At 56.1% G+C, this 20,406-nt stretch overlaps 1 protein-coding gene across 1 annotated transcript in view; it reads right to left on the bottom strand.

Annotated features, from left to right (window-relative positions):
* VSTM2L (V-set and transmembrane domain containing 2 like) overlaps window positions 1-20,196 on the bottom strand; it is a gene marked incomplete at both ends in the record, with an annotated part of 32,880 nt that extends 12,684 nt beyond the window's left edge. The window contains one exon of the mRNA XM_079784949.1: window positions 20,076-20,196. Within this exon, the coding sequence (XP_079641075.1) occupies window positions 20,076-20,196 (121 nt within the window). The remainder of the gene's footprint in view (window positions 1-20,075) is intronic.
* Window positions 20,197-20,406: the final 210 nt, after the last annotated feature.

Raw genomic sequence — 20,406 nt, 5'->3', positions numbered from 1 at the left:
TCCCAGAGCCGCTGGCACCACCAGAGGCTCTCGCTGGGAGCAGTGGGTAGAGGAGGCTGGGTTGCAAGGTGTGAGCAAGGAGGCCGGGAGGCCGGGAAGGAAGCTGCCCGTCTCATCAATTCCTCCAGATTTCTCCGGGCGCCTGCACCCCAGTCCCCTCCGGGTTATTCCCAGCCCCAGAGCTCAGTGCAGCGGTCACCCAGGAATGCTGCCTCCATCGGCCCTCCCGCCCGGCCCCATCTTGCCACTGCAGCCCTCGGGACCCCACCCAGCAGGGCAGAAACACAAGTGGAAGGAAAGGCTGAGATGGGCTTCCTTGGGTGGGGGTGGGGCTCCATCAGGGGGACCTGGGGAGGGGGGCCTCCACCCACCTCATTCAGTCTCCCTCTGGCCACCCGTCTGCCCAAACTAACGGAAAACTCGGACCCTGGGCCACCAGTTCCTTTCACTGATGCAGAGCTCAGAGAGGGCAGTGTCTGGCCTGGGACTGCTCAGCAGCCAGGGGTCACAAGGTCAGGCCCCAGGCCCCAAGTCCGTGGCCAGCCCTCTCACCCTCAAAAGCCCTGGTGGGCCCCCCACAGCCACCTCTCCCCTCAAATCCCAGCAATGGTCACAGAGAGGACTGTCCAACAGGCAGAAACACGTTCGAGGCACACAGAACTTTTAAGTTTCTAGTAGCCACATTTAAAAAAAGGTTTTTTTTAAAGAGGAGAAATGAATTTTAATAATGTATTTTAGTTAACCCAAAATATCCAAAATATTATTTCAAATAATAAAAATAATTAATGAGATAGTTGACCTTCTTTTGTTTTGCTAAGTCTTGGAAATCCAGTGTGTATTTTACACGATCACACGCATCTCAGCTTAGACCAGGCACACTGCCGGTGCTCGGCGCTCGGGCCCCCTACGCTGGCATCCCAGCAGGGGGGGCTCCGTGCCAGCCTCCGCTCCTCCCCCTCACAGGGCCCCACTGCTGAGGCGGCAGCCGTGGCCCAGTGCCACGGAATGACCCTCCCAAGGCCACGCTTAGAGTCTGGATTTGAACCCAGGCGTGTCTGACTCCCAAGACCCTTCTCATCCCATGAATTCAAATTCTTTTTGGTTGTAGAGCTCTTTTTCCTTAAAGAGAAACCATCTAAAGTGGCCAACCTTCCAGGGTCCTGTGGGGCCAGAGCGGGTCTGTTTGATTCTGAGAGCAAGGCCTGGGCAGGCACAGAGGAGACGTGCCACCCAGCCTGAGGCCACCTAGGAACTGCCTAGGTGAGGTGAGGTGGGGTGGGGGAGGGCCCCTCAGGAGGTGGTGCCCAGGCAGTCCTGAGTCAGGAGTGGGCAGGGGTGGCTTTTGGTCAGAAGACAGAGAGAGAGTCTGGCTCCAAGACCTCTGGAGCCAGACTCTCTCTCTGAGAGTTGGCTGTGGGTGTGGGCTCTGGTCCTAGATTCTCTCTGATCCCCTGGGACCCTCCTAGGAACTGCCTAGGTGGGGTGGGGTGGGGGAGGGCCCCTCAGGATCCATTGGCTCCAACCTTAGTGGTGAAGGGGGCAGGATGTCTTCAGGACAAGTGGAGAAACTGAGGCTCTGGGCAGTGGATGGCATATCTGAGTCTCCCTGTTCACCGGTGGCAACATGAAGGCCTGTTCCAGGCACCGCCCCGAGGACCCACCACCGGGGACCCTTCACGCGGGGAGAAGCCGTGTATTTGAGAAAGCACGGCGAGCGCCGGACTGGGAGCCGGAATGGAGAACTGAGCCTGTGTCTGCCAAAGACTTGCTGTGTGACTTTGGGAGAAGCTTTCCTCCTCTCTGAGCCTCAATGGGGATTAGAATTCATGGTTGGAGAACCCCACCAGCTCAGACAATCTGAGGGGTGGGTCACTGCTACTTGGGGGGAGGGGAGCTGGAGGGAGGAGGAGGTGGCATGCCAGCCGGGCCCTGAAGGACGGGTGGCAAAGGCAAGAAGAAAGGGAGTGTTTGAGCCAAGGCAACAGGAAGAGAAAGCCAGAGGCCTTGTTAAAAAAAAAAAAAAAAAAGCACAACATTCACTGAGCATCCTAGCACCAGGCAGACACAATCTCTAATCCACTCACTCCTGTTCGACAGATGAGGAAAACGAGGCTCAGAAAGATGAATGACTTGCCCAAGAGTCACAGAACTGGGTTTTGAACCTACATCTGACCAGCAGTTGTGACCGAAACCCAGGGATAAATCAGCCTCAGAATCTGGTCCAAATTATCAGGTGAAATTCAGCCGCCAGGCTCCACCCTTCTGCATCCTCTTCCTGACAAGCGCAGCCCAGTTCCTCCCACCTCCCCCGGAAGTGGCAGCTCTAACTGGCAAGACGTTCTTGCTCCCTCTCCTAACCCTGTGAGTGGAAACATCCTATCGGCACCAGAAACTGGTAGGTGACCCACCCTGATTCTGATGATGATGATGCAATAACAAACTCTAATAAATAAGGAGTCCCTGGTTTGTGGCAGGCACTGAGCCAAGCCCTTTACACACATGTTCCCACCATCATGCTAAGGAGCAGGTGTGGTCATTATGATGCCCATTTCCAGGTGGGAAGACTGAGGCTCAGAGAGGTTCAGAGTGAGTAGGTAGTTACATCTGCACCCAGTTCTAGAGGGCTCTAGAGTGGAAGCCAGTAATTTCTAGAACTTGCTCCTGCAGCTCTTTTTCCCCATCCCCCACCCCCACCTCCTCCCTCCAGCCACCCATACCCCCCAATCTCCACATTAGCATCCCTGCTGAGTTTAGGACATAAAATCCATGTCTCCTCTTTGACTTCCTCCTGTCCCGGAGCCCTCCTCCCTGCCCGGTGACTCCTCACAGCCAGCCCCTGGGGAGGCGGGTATAATTATAGATTTTTGAGAAGGACACAATTGTGTTCTGCAGCCCCAGGGCCCGAGCAGGGCTGGGCTTGCTGGGAAGACAATTAAAACCACTGTCGGCAATTAGGGTTCTTCAGGAAAAGGAGGAAGAGGCTTGATTGTATGCAACATCTTCCTTTCTGCTTTTATTGGGGGGGGGGGGTATTTAATACCACCAGACCCGGTTATCAGGGCATCACCAGCAGGAAAGAGCTTGTGGCCCTAGCGCAGCCCCTCAGTTTGGCTTCTGGGAAGGCAGGGGTGACCTGGAAGAGCTTACCCGCCCTTCAAGAGCAGGGCCCTGACCTTCTTCCGAACCTTCCAGACCCTAGAATACCTAGGGCTTTGCCTTCAGGTCTGGGTTCAAATCCTGTTTCCTCTACCCTCTAGCTGTGTGACCGGACAAGCCCGTCTACCTCTCTGAGCCTCAGATTCTTTAGCGCATAAAGTAGAGAATGAGGGGACGCAGGGGAGGATTTCACAAGGCAACATACGCCTCATGCACATAGTAGGTGCTCAAGAAACAGCACTGCTTTCTCTCGCCTTCTAGCTCAAAATTCTCTCCCAAGAAAGATTTTAACGATGCCTCTTTGTAGCCTCATTAGACTATGCAGTGGACACAACATCTGTATTTCATTCACACCCGGGCCCCACGGCCTCTCATCCATCAGTCCTGTATCCCCTCTGCTTCCTCATTTCTCCCCCAAGCAACCAGTGGGACTCACTAGCTCAGGCCCCAGCTCCCTCTGTCTCTGAGTTCAGATTCCTCATCGCAGACCCTCTGGTTCAGCCTCAAATCTCCTTTCCCTCTGCACAGTCTTCCCTGCTGTTCTAGTCTTCAAAGCTCTGGTTTGAGGCTGCTTCCTCCAGGAAGCCTGCAGGAGTTAGACCCCAGCCCAGCCATCAATCTCTGCCAGAGTGAGAGCAGGGGGACTAGTGGCCGGGGCAGCACCTGGGCAGGGGAACCAAGGCGGAGCAGGAGCGGGAGAGAGGCAAGGGGAAGCGAGCAGAGAGAACGAGTGTGGCCCTGCGGGCCCTTGGTTACCCCCGCCCAGGCCCTCCTTGGTGTCCCGGAGTCTCCGAGTCCTCCCCTCCCTGCCCCACTAGAAAGTGTTAGAGGAAGAGACTGAGTGTCTCTCTCTCCTGTCCCCTGGGAGCTTCCCCAGGACAGGGCCCCTGCACTGTCCAGCATGGAGCAGGCACGTAGGAGGTGCTATTAGGCATTTGTTGAATAAATAAAGAAATAGCCCGGCTGCATGGCTCAGTGGTTGAGCATCGACCTATGAACCAGGAGGTCACGGTTCGATTCCCAGTCAGGGCACATGCCCGGGTTGCAGGCTCAAACCCCAGTGTGGGGCGTGCAGGAGGCAGCCGATCAATGATTCTCTCTCATCATTGATGTTTCTATCGCTCCCTCTCCCTTTCTGTCTGAAATAAATAAAAAATATGTTTTAAAAAGAAAGTGAGAGAGGTCAGACAGAAACCCAGAGAACTTAAGTTAGAGACTGTTAAGAGAAAGAAAACAAAGAAGATAGACATCACTCATTCATACAGTCGTTCATTCATGCACCATTTATTGGGCACCTACTATTTGCCAGACTAGTTTTCGGGGAGACTGCACTCGTAAGAGGAGGGACGGGGACAGACATATGGGCACAGGCAATGCGGGAGGTCCTGATGAGGCCCCAGCAGGACAGCCCCTCCTCACCCTCCCTCCTTGTGGCCCTCATGACCATTGGTGCCCAAGCTGGCTTGGCCCACATGGGCCCAGCCGAGGGGGTGCCCAGCCAAACTGATAGGCAAGCTGGCAGCTCCCCAGAGGGCCCATAAAGTTGTCATGGGACGTGCAACCAAGAACGAAATGGGAATGAACAAACGGCGGCCGTGCAGGAAGGGCCGTGGCTGCTGTGCTGGCCGCTCCCCACCCGGTCCAACCTTGAGGTCCATGGACCAGCCCCATCAACCCTGTGGGCCACCTTTCTGAGCGGAGGCCCCCGAGCCGGATCCCACAAAACCCTCACAGCACCCCGCGGAGCAGGGGTCACTGTCCCGTTACTACAGGTGGAGAAACGGAGGCTCAGAGAACCTGGGGGACAGCGTGGCCAGTCCCCTGCCCCGGTGCCGAAGGAAGGAAACCCGCCTCTGTGCCAGACACCGTACACAGGACCCACTCCATCCTCCCAAAGACCTTATGAGGTGGCTCTATTTTTAAAAATGTGTTTTATTTTTTTAAGAGAAAGGAAGGGAGAGGGAGGGAGAGAGAGGCATCAACGTGAGAGGGAAACATCGATCCATTGCCTCCTTCCCGCACCCCGAACAGCATGAGACGACACTCAAGCCACTGAGCCACACCGGCCAGGGCCAGCGGTCCTCTTCGTGGTCAGCCCAATTTCACAGGAGGACCAAGGCTCAGAGAGGATGTGTTGGTGCCTGGCGTCACACAGCACGAAGGAACAAAGTCAGACTTCAACCCCAAGGCGGACCACAAAGTTTCCCAGCCAAAACCTGAGTCCTTTCTAAGCTCCTGCCCGCCTTCAGCAGTAAAAAGTGTGACTCCGTGGGGGCCATTTCCAGAGAGCCTGCCTGCTCTGTGCCCAGCGCAGCTGGGTGCTGGGGCTGGAAGCGTGTGTGGCCACCTTAACGCCCAGTGGGAGGCAGGTGGGCGAAGGGCCACAGAGGGGGTGTTCAATGACTCCCAGCTCACCGGGAATCTCACTGCACCCCTGAAATCAGGAGATGTAAACGTCCATCAGGGAAGAACCTAGATCAGCGGGTGGAAAAGCCCCCAGGGACTGAGAAGGCGGGCCACAGCCAGAGCCCCCCCTCCCCCCAGGGATGGGTGCAGCGTGACTGCCCTCGACGGGCCAGGGGAGGCCCTGAGTGTTCTCTTTGTTCCCTCCTGGGCCCTGGCAGGCTGCCTGCAGCTAGAGGAATCGAGGTTGTGAGTCGATGAAAGGTTGTTTCATCTTGGAGTGGACAAATTTCCTCTTCTCCCGAAGCGGAGAGGGAGGCATTGTGTACAAAAGCTTGCAGAGCTGCAGTGCTGAGTGGAGACACGCTGGTCTCGGCATGCAGCAGAAGCTCGGGGAGTGGCCCCCCACTGGGCCAGGCTCCGTGCTGCTGGGCTTCCGAAAGGCTCAGACCAGGCCCTGCCCCTCAAGGAGCCCACAGCCCCCCGGAGACACACGCCAGGGACTGCTGTGTGGACAGCGAATGGCTGGGACTGACCCCAGATCCCCAGTTGTCCAGGGCGTGCACCAGTCACACAGCCGTGCAGGTGCCAGTGCTCGGAGGGGCCACAGCCAGCCTATGTGTGCCTGGAGAGTCAGGGAAGGCTTCTCGGAGGAGGGGGCATGCTTGAACTTGAGTGGGGTCTGAACAATCGGGGGGGGGGGAACTCAGAACAGGAAAGGACCTACCAGAGAGAGGGCTTCCCAAGTTCAACCTTTTGGGGGCCACCCTCACAGTCTCTGCAGAATTCCCGTACCACCTGCACTGTCATTTACTTGATGTTTATTTTCAAAGCCTCTTTCCCTTTTTACTTAAAAAAATTCAGCTTAAAAGGAGACTTTTATTACTGCCATAAACAGAAAATCAGCATCACTTGCCATAAATAGAGGGTAAGTGTAAAAATAAACACTATGAAAACCGAACAGCGTTTGTAAATTCTAGCCAGGGAAGGTTGTTTATTGGAGGCTGCAAGCCTCAATCTCCGTTTCTCTCATTAACAAGGGAGACGGGCGGGAGTGAGGTGTCAAATTCAAAGCAGCAGGGAGCAGAGACTTTCTTCTTGAGGAGAGGGGTGTGGATGCAGGTCCTGCTGAAGGCGGACACCAGCGGGCAGCCACCTCCACCACCACCCCCTCCACCACCGGCTCTGGCTCCCTCGGCCTTCTCAGACACTCACCTACCAGAATCCTACCGAGTCTTCCCGTCTGGCTGGCGGCGCCACACCCTTCTGACTCCCCATACGGTTCCCTGTGCCTTCACGTGGTGAGGACTAACACCTCCGTTAGGAGCCAGGAGGTCCGAATGTGTGCTCGCAGGATGAGGGAACAAAGAAATGAATGGAGGACGCCCTATGGCACTTCCCGAGGCACTGATTTCCCTCCCCCAAACGGGAAAGAACATTATTTTCGTCTTAAAACAAACACGAATATATTATCGAACACAATACAGACTTTATGAATTTTAAATGAGATAGGAGACATCAAAGAAACGCTGGACCCGGTGGGAGCTGTTTACTCTTCTACATGGGGCGCAACCTTCTCCCCCCCCCCCCTCCCCAATCGGGGCCTCCTGACCCACACAATCAGAGGTCTCGTTCATTTCTGCAGCCTGGGGGTCCTCAGACCATGCTCTGTGCACAGGAGTGTTGCTGTGCGGGCTTAAGGGGGAAGGGACCAGGAGGAAAGAGAGGGAAGGGGGAGGGTGGAGCCCAGGGTTTACAGGTGAGGATGCTCACCTGTAAGTGGCAGCTCGCCCTGACTTGCTGTGTGGCTTCGTGTCAGTGGCTTCACTTCTCTGAGCTTTGGGTCCCACGTGTGTCGTGGCTTAAAGGCTGATTTTGAGGATGAAATGAACTAATACACGTGAGGAGCCTGTTTCAGGGTTTGGGGCACAGTGGCGCCTCAGTACCTGGTGGCACGAGTCCCTGCTGAGATCTAGACACGCACAGGCACCTTCACTCCGGTGGGGCCCCTGCTCAGCCCAATAAAAATTAAAATAGCTGACATTTTTGAGCATCTACTATGCACTAAGTACAGTACCTGGTGATGGTGTTTCTCAATTTCCTCATCTGTAAAACGGGGATAATGATAACTGCCTCAAAGGGTTGTTGTAAGGATTAGATGTGTTAAGATTTATAAAGTGGACTGCGTGTTTCCTTATTTAGTTAGTTAGTTTCAATTGAAGTGAAATACACGTAACATAAAATTAACCATTTTAAAGTAACAAATCAGTGGCATTTAGTACATTCATAGTATTGTGTAACCATCCCCTCCATCTTGCCCCAAAGCATTTCAAACCCCCCCTCGCCCCCCTCCGCCCTCCCCCCCCCCCCCCGCCCCCGTCCCCATTAAGCAGTCACTCCCCAAACCCTGGCGACCACCAGTCTGCCTCCTGTCGCTATGGAGTTGCCCGTGCTGGATAGTTCACATAAATGGAATCATCAAGTCTATATGGTCTTTCGGGATTGGCTTTTTTCACTTAGCATAATGTTTTTGAGGTTCATCCACATTGTAGCACATATCATATTTCATTCCTTTTTATAGAATTGTTTCTTGAACAAAATAAAATCTCTCACTGAACCCCCCCCCCCCCCAAAAAAAAAAAAAACCTGGAAAGTAGCCACTATCCTCATTCTCCTTACAGGTGGGGAAACTGAGACACAGAGAGGGAGGGGACCTGCCAGGGTCCCCTGCCAGGCGGCCCTGACACAGCCAGGAGGGCAGCGCTGGCACCTGGGGCTGGGGGCAGGGTGCCTCCCAAGGCCACGGGCACACATGGCGGGAGACGGCAGTGGAACTGCAAATCTAGGAAGATTTGAGGAGAGTGAGAATATCCTGGCACTTGCAGGAGTGTGGGAGTTGAGCAGGTTTCCCCCGTGGAATTCCCGCCTCCGCTTCCCACACGTCTGAGCTACAGGGAGGAAAAGGGTTTGGGAGGGAGAGAGGCAAGTGTGGGAATGTGCAGGGATCCGGGGTGGGGGAAGGCACACAGGCCTCTCTCCTCATCCTCACCCGCACATCCTGCCAACTCAATGGGCGAGCCCATTGCACCGATGGCTAGTGAGGCTCAGAGAGGTTGCGTGGGGCCAGGATTGGAGCCCATGCGTGTCTGACCCCAAAGCCCAGGCATGTACTCGTCCAGGCTGCCTGCCAGAGGCAGAGAGGGGGTGAACAGAGGAAGCAAAGGAGGATGCATCAGCCACAGGGATAAGCAGGTGTCCCAGAACCCCAGAAAGGAGCACCCCCTCCCCGATGATCCACTGAGGAGAAAGGAAAGTGAGAGATGTGGGGAGGCACCCTGGGTGACGCCACGGGGGACAGAGCAGAAGGGGAGAGGCAGAGATGAGGGCACCAGAAAGCCAGGTGCAGAGACCAGGAGGAGGGGAGAACTGAGGCAGATCCCAGGGATGCTCCCAGAAGGCACCGGCAGAGAGCAGAGTGGCCACGCTGCCCTTCCCTGCCAGACCTGGCCCGCGTGGAGCCCCGCCCCCCCTCCTGCCCAGGTGTGCTTGGGAAGCCTCAAGGTTGCAGGAGTAAATAGGCGGGCTCAGGCTGAGCCAGATTTGAACCCCAACTACACTTTCTCGTGGTGGGCCAACCTCTGAGCCTCAGTTTCCTCATCTGTAAAATGGGTGCTCTGGGGACTCACCAGGCTCATACATTCCTGTGTCTGTCACAACAGTGGGCTCCGTGGGGCATTATCATGGTGGTGATGACCAGGCTGCTATTTATGCTGCCTCTCCCTGGGAGGTCTTGCTCCAGCTTCCCTCCCCAAAGCTCCCACCTCCCTTTCCTCACCTAGAAGACTAGCCTGGCCTTTTCAAACGCAAGGACTATTCTAGAACTAGTTGAAGGGTTCTGCCCCTCCCCAGGGCCTTTGCACTTACTGTTTCCTCTGCCTGGGAGGGGATTTAACAGCAGCAGCAGAGCAGGGTGGGGCTTGGGTACCCAGCACCTAGCTGGAGTTCAGGGACGGCTCCTGGGGTCTCTAGAGGCATGAAGAGACCAGCTGGTGCGTCTCAGAGCCCCTGCTCCAGCAGCCTCCCGTCAGCTGACAGCCAGCCTGCCCTCCCCCTCCCTTGCCTCGGCCTGCCTGGGACCATTAGTGCTGCTTCGTTTTGAGCGCTATTTCCACTGCCATGCGCTCTGGCCGCCGGCCTCCATTAGGGACCCTTTCTCTGGCCGATGACAGCCAGCAAACAGCTCCCCAGCGAGCTGGCCGTAATTGCTGCCGCCTCTGAGGCTGGAAATGATTTTTTTAAAACCTCACAAAGCAAAACAGACACTCTGCCCCTGCTCTTGCCTTCCCTGCCCTCAGCGGGGAACCAAGCCTGAGGGTTCTAAGAAAGGGGGGTCAATCAAGACCCCCAACTCCAAGAGACACCCTTACCATGCCAGGCTGGGAGAAAACAAAGTTTGGGCTTTGCCCCCTTGCTCTGAACTAGGTGTGGGGCCCCTGGCCTGCTGTACCTCTCTAGGCCTCAGTTTCCCCTCTGCAAGATGGGTATGTTGATGGACGCCTGGGATGCCTCAAGGGGTGGTCACGATGAGGCTCTGACAGGAGGTCCTGGGCCTCTCTGAGGAGCTACACGAAGCATGAAGGAGTGAGAAGGCAGGGGAGGTCGGAAGAGAGGCTGCCAGGGGAGGAAAATGCTCGGGAAAAGGCCCTGAGGAGGAGGGAGCTGGGTGTGCTCAAGCACTAGGCAGAACACCGGTGTTCTGTACACCCAGGCACGCACACTACACACCCACGATTCCATCATCCCCTGACACTGCGGCCAGCCCAGCATCCTGAGCCCACAAACTCAGCCCCTTCCCCAGGCAGCAGCTCCTCCTCTGGCAGCCGCTCCAGCCTCCAAGTCCCTTGCCACTCTCCACTTACACGGCCACAGCCAGCCAAACACCAGCCACACCTTTTCCCGCCCCACTCAGGAATCTTCTGAGGCTTCCCCTGCCCTGGAGATCATGACCAGGCTCTACAGTCGGCTTTGCCAGATACATACGACTCTCCAAATGAAGCCCCTGCCAGACCCAGGCAGTCAGGCCAGGCTCTCAGCCCTGGAGGTCCCTGGATACTGGCTGAGAAAGAGCCCACCTCCCCCAGGAAGTCTTCCATGACTGCACCAGGACACAGCAACCATTCTCACTGGGAACCTGCAGGGACCTTCCTTGGGATGACTCACCTTCCCATGCATTTCCTGGGCTCTCACCTCTGGTTTTCTGTCCTCCATTGTCGCTCCCCAACACCCACCCCATGAAGACACTCATTCACCAAGGGCTTGCTGGGGAAAGTGAATGATGCTTCATTCCAGGGGCTGCCCCAGGTCACGTGACACGAATATGGGGGAAGGGAAGGTTCCAGGTCGACGCCTCCCCTGCTGCACACCTGCCCTGTGTCTTGGGGCCAGCCCTGGCTCCTCTCTGGGCCTCAGTTTCCCCCCTGGTGAAATGAAGGCTGCTTCTCCTGAGGACCACAGGTGGGCTATGGCACCTCGGCAAAACAAGGTGGTATTTTTTCTGAGGAAACGATCCAGTTTTCATCAGATTGTCAAGAGGACTGTGTTCTCCAACATAGTTAGGAACCACTAGTCTACACAAGTTCCAGAGTCCCTTGTAGCGCCATCATTTGGTCGTTCATTCTTCTATTCACTTCATTCATTCAACTGACATTTCTTGAGTGCCTTGTCCGTGTGGAAGTCATTATGATATACAGAATATATGTATGTATAATCCGAGATGTCATCTGAAGAGAGGTGTGTGCGTGCGTGCGTGTGTGTGTGCGCTTGAGTGTGCATGTGTGCGTGTGTGTGAGTGTGTGTGTGCGTGCGTGTGTGTGTGTGAGTGTGTATGTGAGTGTGTGTGTGTGTGCGTGTGCGTGTGTGTGTGTGTGTGTGAGTGTGTGTGTGTGCAGAGAGGCAGAGAAAGGGAGGACAGAGGTGAGAAGAGGGAGGGAAATGGATACAGCAGACACAGAGAAAGGAACAAAGAAAGATGGAGAAAGATTTAAAGACAAAGATAGAGAGCAAAAGAGGAAGAGACAGAGAGAGAGAGAAAGGGGGGGGGAGAGAGAGAGAGAGAGAAAGAGAGATTGAGAGAGAGAGAGAGAGAGAGAGAGAGAGAGAGAGAGAGACCCAGATAAAGATAGAAACCATGGGAGAGAGAGAATGAGGGACAGCAGAGCATTTGCCACAGATGGGCACTGTCAGCCCCCCTAATTGATAGCTCTGAGTGAGGCCCCCCTCTCCCAGCTCCAGATGCTCCCAGAGCCTCTATGCTCTGTCCCAAGGGCAACAGCTTGCGGGGGGCGGGGGGGCGGGGGGGGCAGGGCAGGGAGGCTGGCATTGTAGCAAAGGCTACTGGGCAGAGGAAACCAGCCCGGCCAGGACGCTAAAGGACCACCCAGTCTCGCTCCCACCCAAACACACTCACTCCACACATTCGCTCAGACAAAAACGCCAGCCCCTCCTAGAACACCCAGGCGGGTGCACCCAGGGTCGCACGCGTGGCCCCGGGTCCCACCACTCCGCACCCACTGTGACTGTGCGGGACTTAGATCTAGGAGCCTAGACTCTCGGACCCTTGCTCTTTCCGCCAGGCCCAGGCCTTCTCAGCATGTTGGCAGTGTGAACCCTGAGAGGATCCGATGAAGCCAGAGCGCGCTCCGGAACAAAGCACCTGCCCGCATACCCACCTGCTTGGCAGCCAGGAGCGGACAGATGAGCGGCCGAGAGCTCCAGCTCTGCGGTCCCACAAGCTGGGCTGAAGCCTGGCTTTGCCATTCAACATCTGTGTGCCCTCGGGCAAGTGGCATCACCCCCGGAAGCCTCAGTGCCCTCCTCTGTAGAATGGGAGTGCCCTCCTCATAGGGCCGAAGGGGATTACATAAGAGGGGGGAGGGGAAGGGGTAGGCACCGAACATGCTCGATGAGCGCTGGCTGGTATTTCAGTTCACAGACCCCTGAGGGCCACTGAGAGCTGAGCGCCAAGTGCTGGATGGAATTCTGTGCCACCACCAGCCCCACCCTCATCTGCTGATTGGAGGACAAAGGATGGGGCTTGGAGCTTGGGCGAACTCAGCATGGTTCCGGTGGGGAAACTGAGGCCCAGGGAGGGCAAGGACCTGCCAGCCACCCAGAAGGTGGAGTAGGGGAGGGGGATAAAAACCCAGAGTCCATTTCCCGGCCTTCACGCTAGCACTTTACCTCGGAGCTGAAGTGAAGTCACAAAGGAGTCGCTGCGCCCATGCCTGCACACGGGACGGCAAAGGGCCCCCCCGCCTCCTCCCGTGTGGGAGGCCAGGCATCCTCCGCCCACGTGGGCCTTATCCCAGCACCATCACCGAATGGCTGTGTGGCAGACAGAGCTCTATTAAGCTCTCACTGTGTTCCGGCTCCTGCCCACTTCACCAGTTTGGGCTCCTTTGGGAAATAAAGCAGGAATCCCCTTTGTAACATCTCCAACCAATAACTGGTGGGGTCCAGCATGCGTGCGCTCTGGGATGAGCAGTTCACTACTGAAGACCCTCACTGCCCGGGGCTGAGTGCCCTTCTCCGGGCTGAGCTTCATCTCTGCTACTTAGCACAATTTATGGATATGTTTTTATAGGTTTAGTTGAGCAAGACACTTATCTGTCTTCTTCACTGATATGTCTCCAGTGGCTTACAGAGCCAGGCACTCAGTCAATGTTTGTTGAATGAATGAATGAATGAATGAATGATTAAACTTCCAATTCATGGCAGCAGCCCCTGGTCGGCCAGTGGTTCCCCGTATGAGAAGTAGGGAGCATGAGGTGGGAGGGGTGGCCTGTGGGCCAGCACGTCCCCAGTCCTGTCATTCCCACACGTGACGTGCCTGTGTACCACCTGTGCTCTTATGACCTTAATGTTTTCCTATAAACTAACCCACTATTTTTTAATATCCCCATTACCGTCATTCTAAGCAATCATATCCGTGAAATCACAGCTTTAATGTGCTGGTTATCTTTTTCTAATCTACATTAAAATAGATGCATAACTATTACAACAGAAGAGGAGTGTCTGGATTCTGCCTAAAATCATCTCTCCGGGAGGACCCGATCTCGCTGAGGGTCCCCGGGGGACTTGAAGAAGGGTTTCAACTCGGGCTGGTAGAGAGGTGGATTTCTTCCCCTAGTGAGACCGCCACCCTTTTGCTGATGGGAGAGTCTCATCAGGGTCTGAGAGCGGGGGACACACCCTGAAACCCCGTTCCCCGCCAGGCTGTAGCATCTCATGCACCCCAGGGGGCTGGGCCTGGTCTGCCAACCGCAAGGTGGAACCAGCCTTACCCACCCCAGACGTCCTCGCCATGGGCAGTAGGATGAGGAAGGGTCCCAATCTTGTGATTTTTCTACTAAAAAACCTGGATTCCTTATGAAATTAAAATTACGTGTATTAACTTGGAATGAGCAAACGTTTAAGAACTCTGACCTCAGACCTCTGCCTTGTGCTTCTTGCCATCTGTTCACTCCCTGCCACCTCCCTGTGCTGGGCATTGTAGTGGGTGCCAGGACACGAGGGACTCTTGACCTGCCCCTGCCCTGGAGCCCCCAATCATTACAATGCGGAGGCGGGGAGGGTGAGAGGGCCCAGGTTCTGGCCCTTGTGTGCCCAGCTGGCCCCAAATGCCCTTGGAGGCTCACCCTTGCCATCATCCCATCAGTAACGGCTTTGGTCCCTAAAGTTCGAAGTCATGGCCAAGCGCCTGGAGGTGGGCTTGCTTCATGCAGCCACCTTGCCCCTTCTCCCACCCCACCCCCCTCATGTGGGCGCTTCTGTCTCTGTCACATCTCCTCCCCCCTCCCCCACCCCTTTGCTTTTCTCAGCCTCCAGGGCAGCTATAAGGTCACTGAGGCAGCGTTTTGGTCGAGGTTGGCTGCTGCTGCTCCCCTCCCACACCCAGTGCAGAACGTGGAGGTCACCATGGTCCTTGGCCCTTCCCCTCTCCCTCCTTCTCTCTGGGGCCTCAACTGCACGGTAAGCACGTACGCTGGAGCCACATTCCTGGGTTCAGACTCAGGCTCCTACACTTGCTCCGTGCATGACCTCGAGCAACCCTTTCAACCTCCCCTCCAGGAAAAGTCCTCCCTCTTAGGTTTTTTCCGAGGATCCAATGAGATGAGGCCATTTAAGGCCCCCCCATGACACTCAAACATTTGCTTCCATGTATTTCCCTCCCAATTTGTACAGACTCGGATAAGGTGATTCCAAAAGTCAAATGCCTCCCAGGAAATTTCGGGGAAATGCTCTCTCGCCCACGGCCTCGGTCTTCCCCGCTGTGAAAGGGGTTGAGGAAGATGGTTCAAGGCGCCTTGCTGGCTGGGTCTGAGCCTTGGTGATTCATTCCAAGTGCTCCACCTCCTGCCCTGGCAGCTGGTGGGTTGGAAGGGACCACTCTCAACCCTGACCTTTCCAACACCCACCCTTTGTAGGAGATTTCCCCAACACCCCCGCTGTCACCATGGTGATGAGCCGAATTCCCCATCCTGCTGGCCACCCGCAGTTCCCCTTGCTCGGGGAAAGGCCGCAGGAGCCGCTGATAGGCAAGGTGTCAAAGCCAATTGGTGTGACGGACTTGGGGAAAACCGCTTGTGAGGGCCAATTCCCCACAGGACGCCAGGAAACCCTCAGCCCAAGGCAGAGTGTTTACGGGCGTAATTGATAGAATAATCACTAACACCCAAGACAACGGCGGACACATTTTGAACATCATAACCTTCGGAAGACAGTATTCAATTTTCTCTGTCTCCCAGCCACCAAACTAGCCAGCTTACTGACGGCGAGATACCAACAGTTCTCGAGGAACACGAGAAAGCCAGAGCCGTTTTTCAGTACACAGGCTGTTTGCCAAATGGCCCAGTGGCTCCCACCCCTCCCCCAGCACCCCACTGCTCCCTCCTGGCAACAGAGAGAACCTCAGGACAGTGATTCACTCAATGGACAAAGCACCCGGCCAAGTCAGGATCTTTGTCTGCATTGGGGTGCATTAATAATTGAAGGTGCTGGCCTAGGTGTGTGTGTGTGTGTGTGTGTGTGTGTGTGTGTGTGTGTGTGTGGCAGGGCGGGGTGGGAGGATGGGTGTTTGTTGCAGTATGAGGCTCCCTGAGGCTCCTCTCAGGCTCCACATACCTACTCCAGCCTGGACCTCTCCCTCTCTTGCAAACCCAGACCAAACCTTCAGCTCCTGGCACCCGGCAATTTCCTGCCCCCTATTGTGTGAATACTTAAGACAGTGGCTCCCAAACTCCAGGCTGCAGGAGAATCATCTGGGACGTTTATTAAAATGCAGGTTCCAGGGTTCCATAAACAATCATTTTGGCCAATGGGCCTGGGGAAACCCTGGATCTGCATTTAATAAACTCTCTGGGTGATTCCAAGTCAGGGGGTCTGCAAAGATCCTCACAAAGACCTCCTGCCGGGCCCCCGCCTTGGGCAAGCTCTGGAAAGATGACTTTGTCTAGCTTGCCCGTGGCCTCAGCCAGATCCTGTTATCTTTCTGGTTCCTCTTGGGGGAACCCACTGCCTTACCAGTCCTCTAGGGAGCTGGAAGGGGGTGTGGTTGGTAGGGACTGTGCAGGGGAACAAGTCTTGTCACATGACCTGCCAAGCCCACCTCAAGGCTGTCCTGAAGCAGGCAGGCCCAGACCTGCCAGGCACACCTTTAACCTAGGCACAGCCCTCCAGCTCTCTGTACAGACTCAGCGACCTTGGGCAAGTCATTGGTCCTCTCTGAACCTCAAGATCCTCTTATGTCCAACACCAGACTTCCGTGAATAATGCCAGCATTAGTGACTTAACACTGGCAGGATTTGGCAGCCACTAGCATACAGTAGGTGTCAGGAGCCAAGAGTCAATGACAAATTAATTCTAACATTATTTTAGTAAGCTAATGAAACAGAACCTCATGGAAAACTGGTCCTCACCATAGGCCTACTTCCTCATGCCTAAGGACAAAGCATTCTTCGCATAACTGCCCTTCTACCACCACACCTGCCCTCCAACCGCCCCATCCTTTATCTATAGTCAGCACCCTTTACGACCTTAGCAAATTCCACATGACCCGCTCAGCCCCCATCCCTCCTAGACATCTCCCCTTCTAGAAACCACCTGCACCCACGGCTACTTCCTCATACCCCCTTCCCTGCCTGCAGCCCCTGCTGGCAAGCACTGATAGGTCCACAGTTCACTCCCCGCGCCCCACCTCCCACTCCCTGACTTGGATATAAGGCACCGTTGTAAGAATAAAAATTTGAGGCTTGATCAGAACCCATTTGTCTTGCCTCCATTCTTCGCGTCCCTTGTTTGTCTAGTTCTCTTAGGTTCGTCTCTGGTGTCTGCGTTGTTGCCCCGCGGGACGGGGCAAGTAGGTGTTTCATAAATGTTAGTTCCCTTTCCTCCCACCCCTACTGTGCTCATGGCAGTGAGCTAACCCTCTTTGATAAGGAAAAATCAAGACAGCTGCTATTTACTGAGCAGACACTCACGGTACCACCCCAGCCTCCAAAGTCCTGATGCCTCCCTAAAAGGCATAACCATTCATGCCCCAATTCATTCTTCATGCCTTCAAAAAGCTCTCTGCGAAGTGGGCTGAAGGGAGGCAACAAGGAGATGGGAAGCGAGACAGATGTCCTTGAGGACCCGTCTGACCACGGGCTCTCCCTGTGACAAGCCCTAGGTCGGACAGGCAGAAGGCGTTCGCTGGGCTGCCGGGCTCGGCTCAGATTGAGCTGGAGAGGTAAGCGGCCAGCAAGCAGTCGGAGTCAGTGGGCCTCTCCCCAGGAGCCCCTGCTTGCAGCCTCCACCCCCACACCAGACATGGAGACACCTTCCTAACCCGGCCACATTTCCTGAATCAGCTGAGGACATGCGGAGCCCAGGAATAATGAAACGATCAGGCTCCAATCTGCTAAACAGCAATTTCTGGGCTTTTTCAGCACACACAGCTTTTATCAAATTGGTATTCTCCTCCTGAACACAAATGGCTTATTAGACATGACCCACTTATTCACCGCGTCTCACTATCATTAATAACAGTTTCTTTTTGTGATTAAGTGAGTGGCTCCAAACCCTTCGTATGGTGGCGGGCGCCTGGCCCCGCAGAGGGGCAGCCTGCCGTGTGGGCCCCTCGGCAGCCACTACTTGGTGACTTTGAACCTCGCGATGCTGGGGAAAGGCAGTCTGGCCCCTGCAGAGTTGCCTGGCCTCCTCGTTTCTTGAGAGACAAAAGGAGCCCCAAAGGGGTGACTCACTTGCCCCGAGCCACATCGGCAGTGGGTGAGAAAAGTCCGGTTCCCCAGCAGTCTGCCGCGTCCTTTCCATCTAGCCCCGCCCCCCCCTCTGGGCCACATAGCTGACCTTTCCAGGGTTCAGAGGGACATTACAGCTGGTGGACAGAGCTGTGCCCCTAAGCACACCTGGCACCAGTGGTCAGGTGGAAAGTGCCACACAAAGGACAAATCCCGCTTCCCTATAGGGGACCACCTCTGGACTCAGCGTGAGAGTGGCACCCAGGTCCTTGGGGTCTGGTGCTCCAGGGACAGGTGACCATAAACCTCAGAGCCCCAGTCCTCAGATCTCTCGGGACTGCAAACTCAGGAAAGCCCTTCCTTGGAAAACCCTCCCCGAGTAAGTTTCAACCTTGCCAAGGAAATGAGCGGAGCAAGGAGGGGAGCGGAAGGAGGAATTCCCAGTTTCCCTTGAATGGGAGGGAATCTGACAGGGAGATGAATGTCCTGGAAAAAGCGCTGTCTTTTCCGACAGACCCTGGGGCCAGTCCCAGCTCAGCCACTCATTCACTGTGTGACCTTGGGCCAGTCCCGTCTCCTCTCTGAGCCTTGGCTTCTCCGTCTGTAAACTGAGGGTTAGAATAACCGTTCTCCTATTGACCATTGCTCCAAACAGATCGGTAGAAATTAGATGAGGGATATGAAGGGTGCATAAATGATACACAGAGCAGTCACTATCAAACCTGGTAAGGCAGAGAGGGTGCAGGGAGTCATAGCTGTCAAAAAAGAGAGACCCCAAGAAGAGCTCTGGACGCCCCCACACCCTCTGGAGAATCCCACTCCTGCGTCACACCCCAGTCCAGCCAAAGCTGTCTCTCATTAGCTATCCCCACCCCCACGCCCCCACCCCTGTCCCAGAGCTTACTCTTCCCCATAAGAAAAAATCACCCAGTGCCCTGCCTTTTGTACAAACCTCCCCCCAGCCCTGAGCGTACAGTGCCCAGCACGGATGCTGCAGCTTCCCCCACCAGATTGGGGGCCTCGGCAGGGAAGGAATGGATGGAGGAAGGGTCTCCATTTTACCTGCGCTCTGGTGGCCCCATACAACAGCCTGCCTCTCAGGGGACAGGGGCCCCCACAGCTGCCGCCTTAGATGATCTAACTCTGCTGCCAACTTGGATTCCTCCGGGGCTAGCAAGAGCTCTGACACTTAGGCAACTAGTGCTGGGAATGCTTGCTCCCCAGCTCCCGCGGCTGGAGTTGATTTCCCACATTTCAGTCCTCCGAGGCAGAGGATAATGGTGAGTCGTGGTACCCTATGGAGGGATGGCAGGGCTCCCTGCCCACCCCCAGAGGCAGACAAAAACATCTGGTATCCTTTTTCCTCGTCTATGCCTTTGGCTGGAAGCAGCGATCCCAACTATTCCAGTGTCTTTGAGGGGCTCCCACCAAGCCTCCGTCCCTGGGATACACCCACCCCACAGGGGCAGATGCAGCCCAGGCTACCGGTTCTCTAGAGGCAGAGTCTCCCTCCCTCCCCGCCCCCACCCCCACCCCCAGATTTCCCAGTGGCATAAGGGACAAGTGAAGAGAGGGAGGGGACAGGGCAGCTGTGGGGTTACACCCACAAAGGGGAAAGGCAGATGGGCAGGAGAGGTGGATGAGCAAAGTGTGTTCACAAGTGTGTATGTGTATTTGCCAGTATGTCTGCGGGCGGGCGGGCAGGCAAGAGTTGTGCAGAGTGTGTGAGCCCGAATGCCAGCTGGCAGGGTGTGAGCCTCACAGCACAGTGCCTGATGTGTGTGTGGAGTGGGCATAAGTGTGAGTGCTTATGAGTGAGGAGGGGAACTGAGAAGGTGTCTGGAGATGTGTGAGGGTAGGTGTTGTGAGTGTGAGAAAGCAGTGAATGTGGCTCTGAGCGTGCCCGTGGCTGTGAATCGTGGAGATCGTGGAGGTGTGTGTATCAGCGAGAGTGGGTGTGGGTGGGGGGGGGGGGGAGGAAGGGGCTCTCCGCGAGAGCCGGATCCTGGGTGCGCGAGGGGTGCCCCCTCCTCTGCAGGAATGGCCAGAGTGCGGGAGTGGGGGGCAGGTCCGTGGACCCGGCAGAGGGCGCCTGGGACTCCCGCCACGGCCAGCGCGGGTTCGAGCCTGGGGAGCGCCAAGTTGGAGCGCGCAGCCAGGGTGGGGTTTGGTGGGGGAAGTCCGCGGGGGGGCGGGGGGGGGAGGCGACGAACTCACCGTGGCCGGAGACGTGGTTGTCCCAGGGCGCGTGGCCGGCGGGCCGCGTGGCGCCGCCGAGTTGCAGGAAAAGTGCCAGGTAGTGGAGGGCGCCCAGCGCCACCGCGAGCGGGGCTCCCATGGTGCGCGCTCGGGCCAGGGGCGCCGCCGCCTCACATCGGGGCTCAGGAGACCGCAGACCCTGCGCCCGCCGTCCCCTGCCGGGTGCGGCCTGGCTGCCCGGCTGCGACCTCTGCCCCTTGCCCGCTGAACCCGACCCGACCCAGCTCCAGCCCTCGCCCGGCTCCGGCCCAGCCCCAGCTGCTGGTAGCGAGCGCACGCCCAGCCGGCC

The sequence above is a fragment of the Cnephaeus nilssonii genome, assembly GCF_951640355.1.
Source record: "Cnephaeus nilssonii genome assembly, chromosome: 11".
NCBI classification, from domain to species: domain Eukaryota; kingdom Metazoa; phylum Chordata; class Mammalia; order Chiroptera; family Vespertilionidae; genus Cnephaeus; species Cnephaeus nilssonii.
This window is presented reverse-complemented; position numbering and strand designations above follow the sequence as displayed.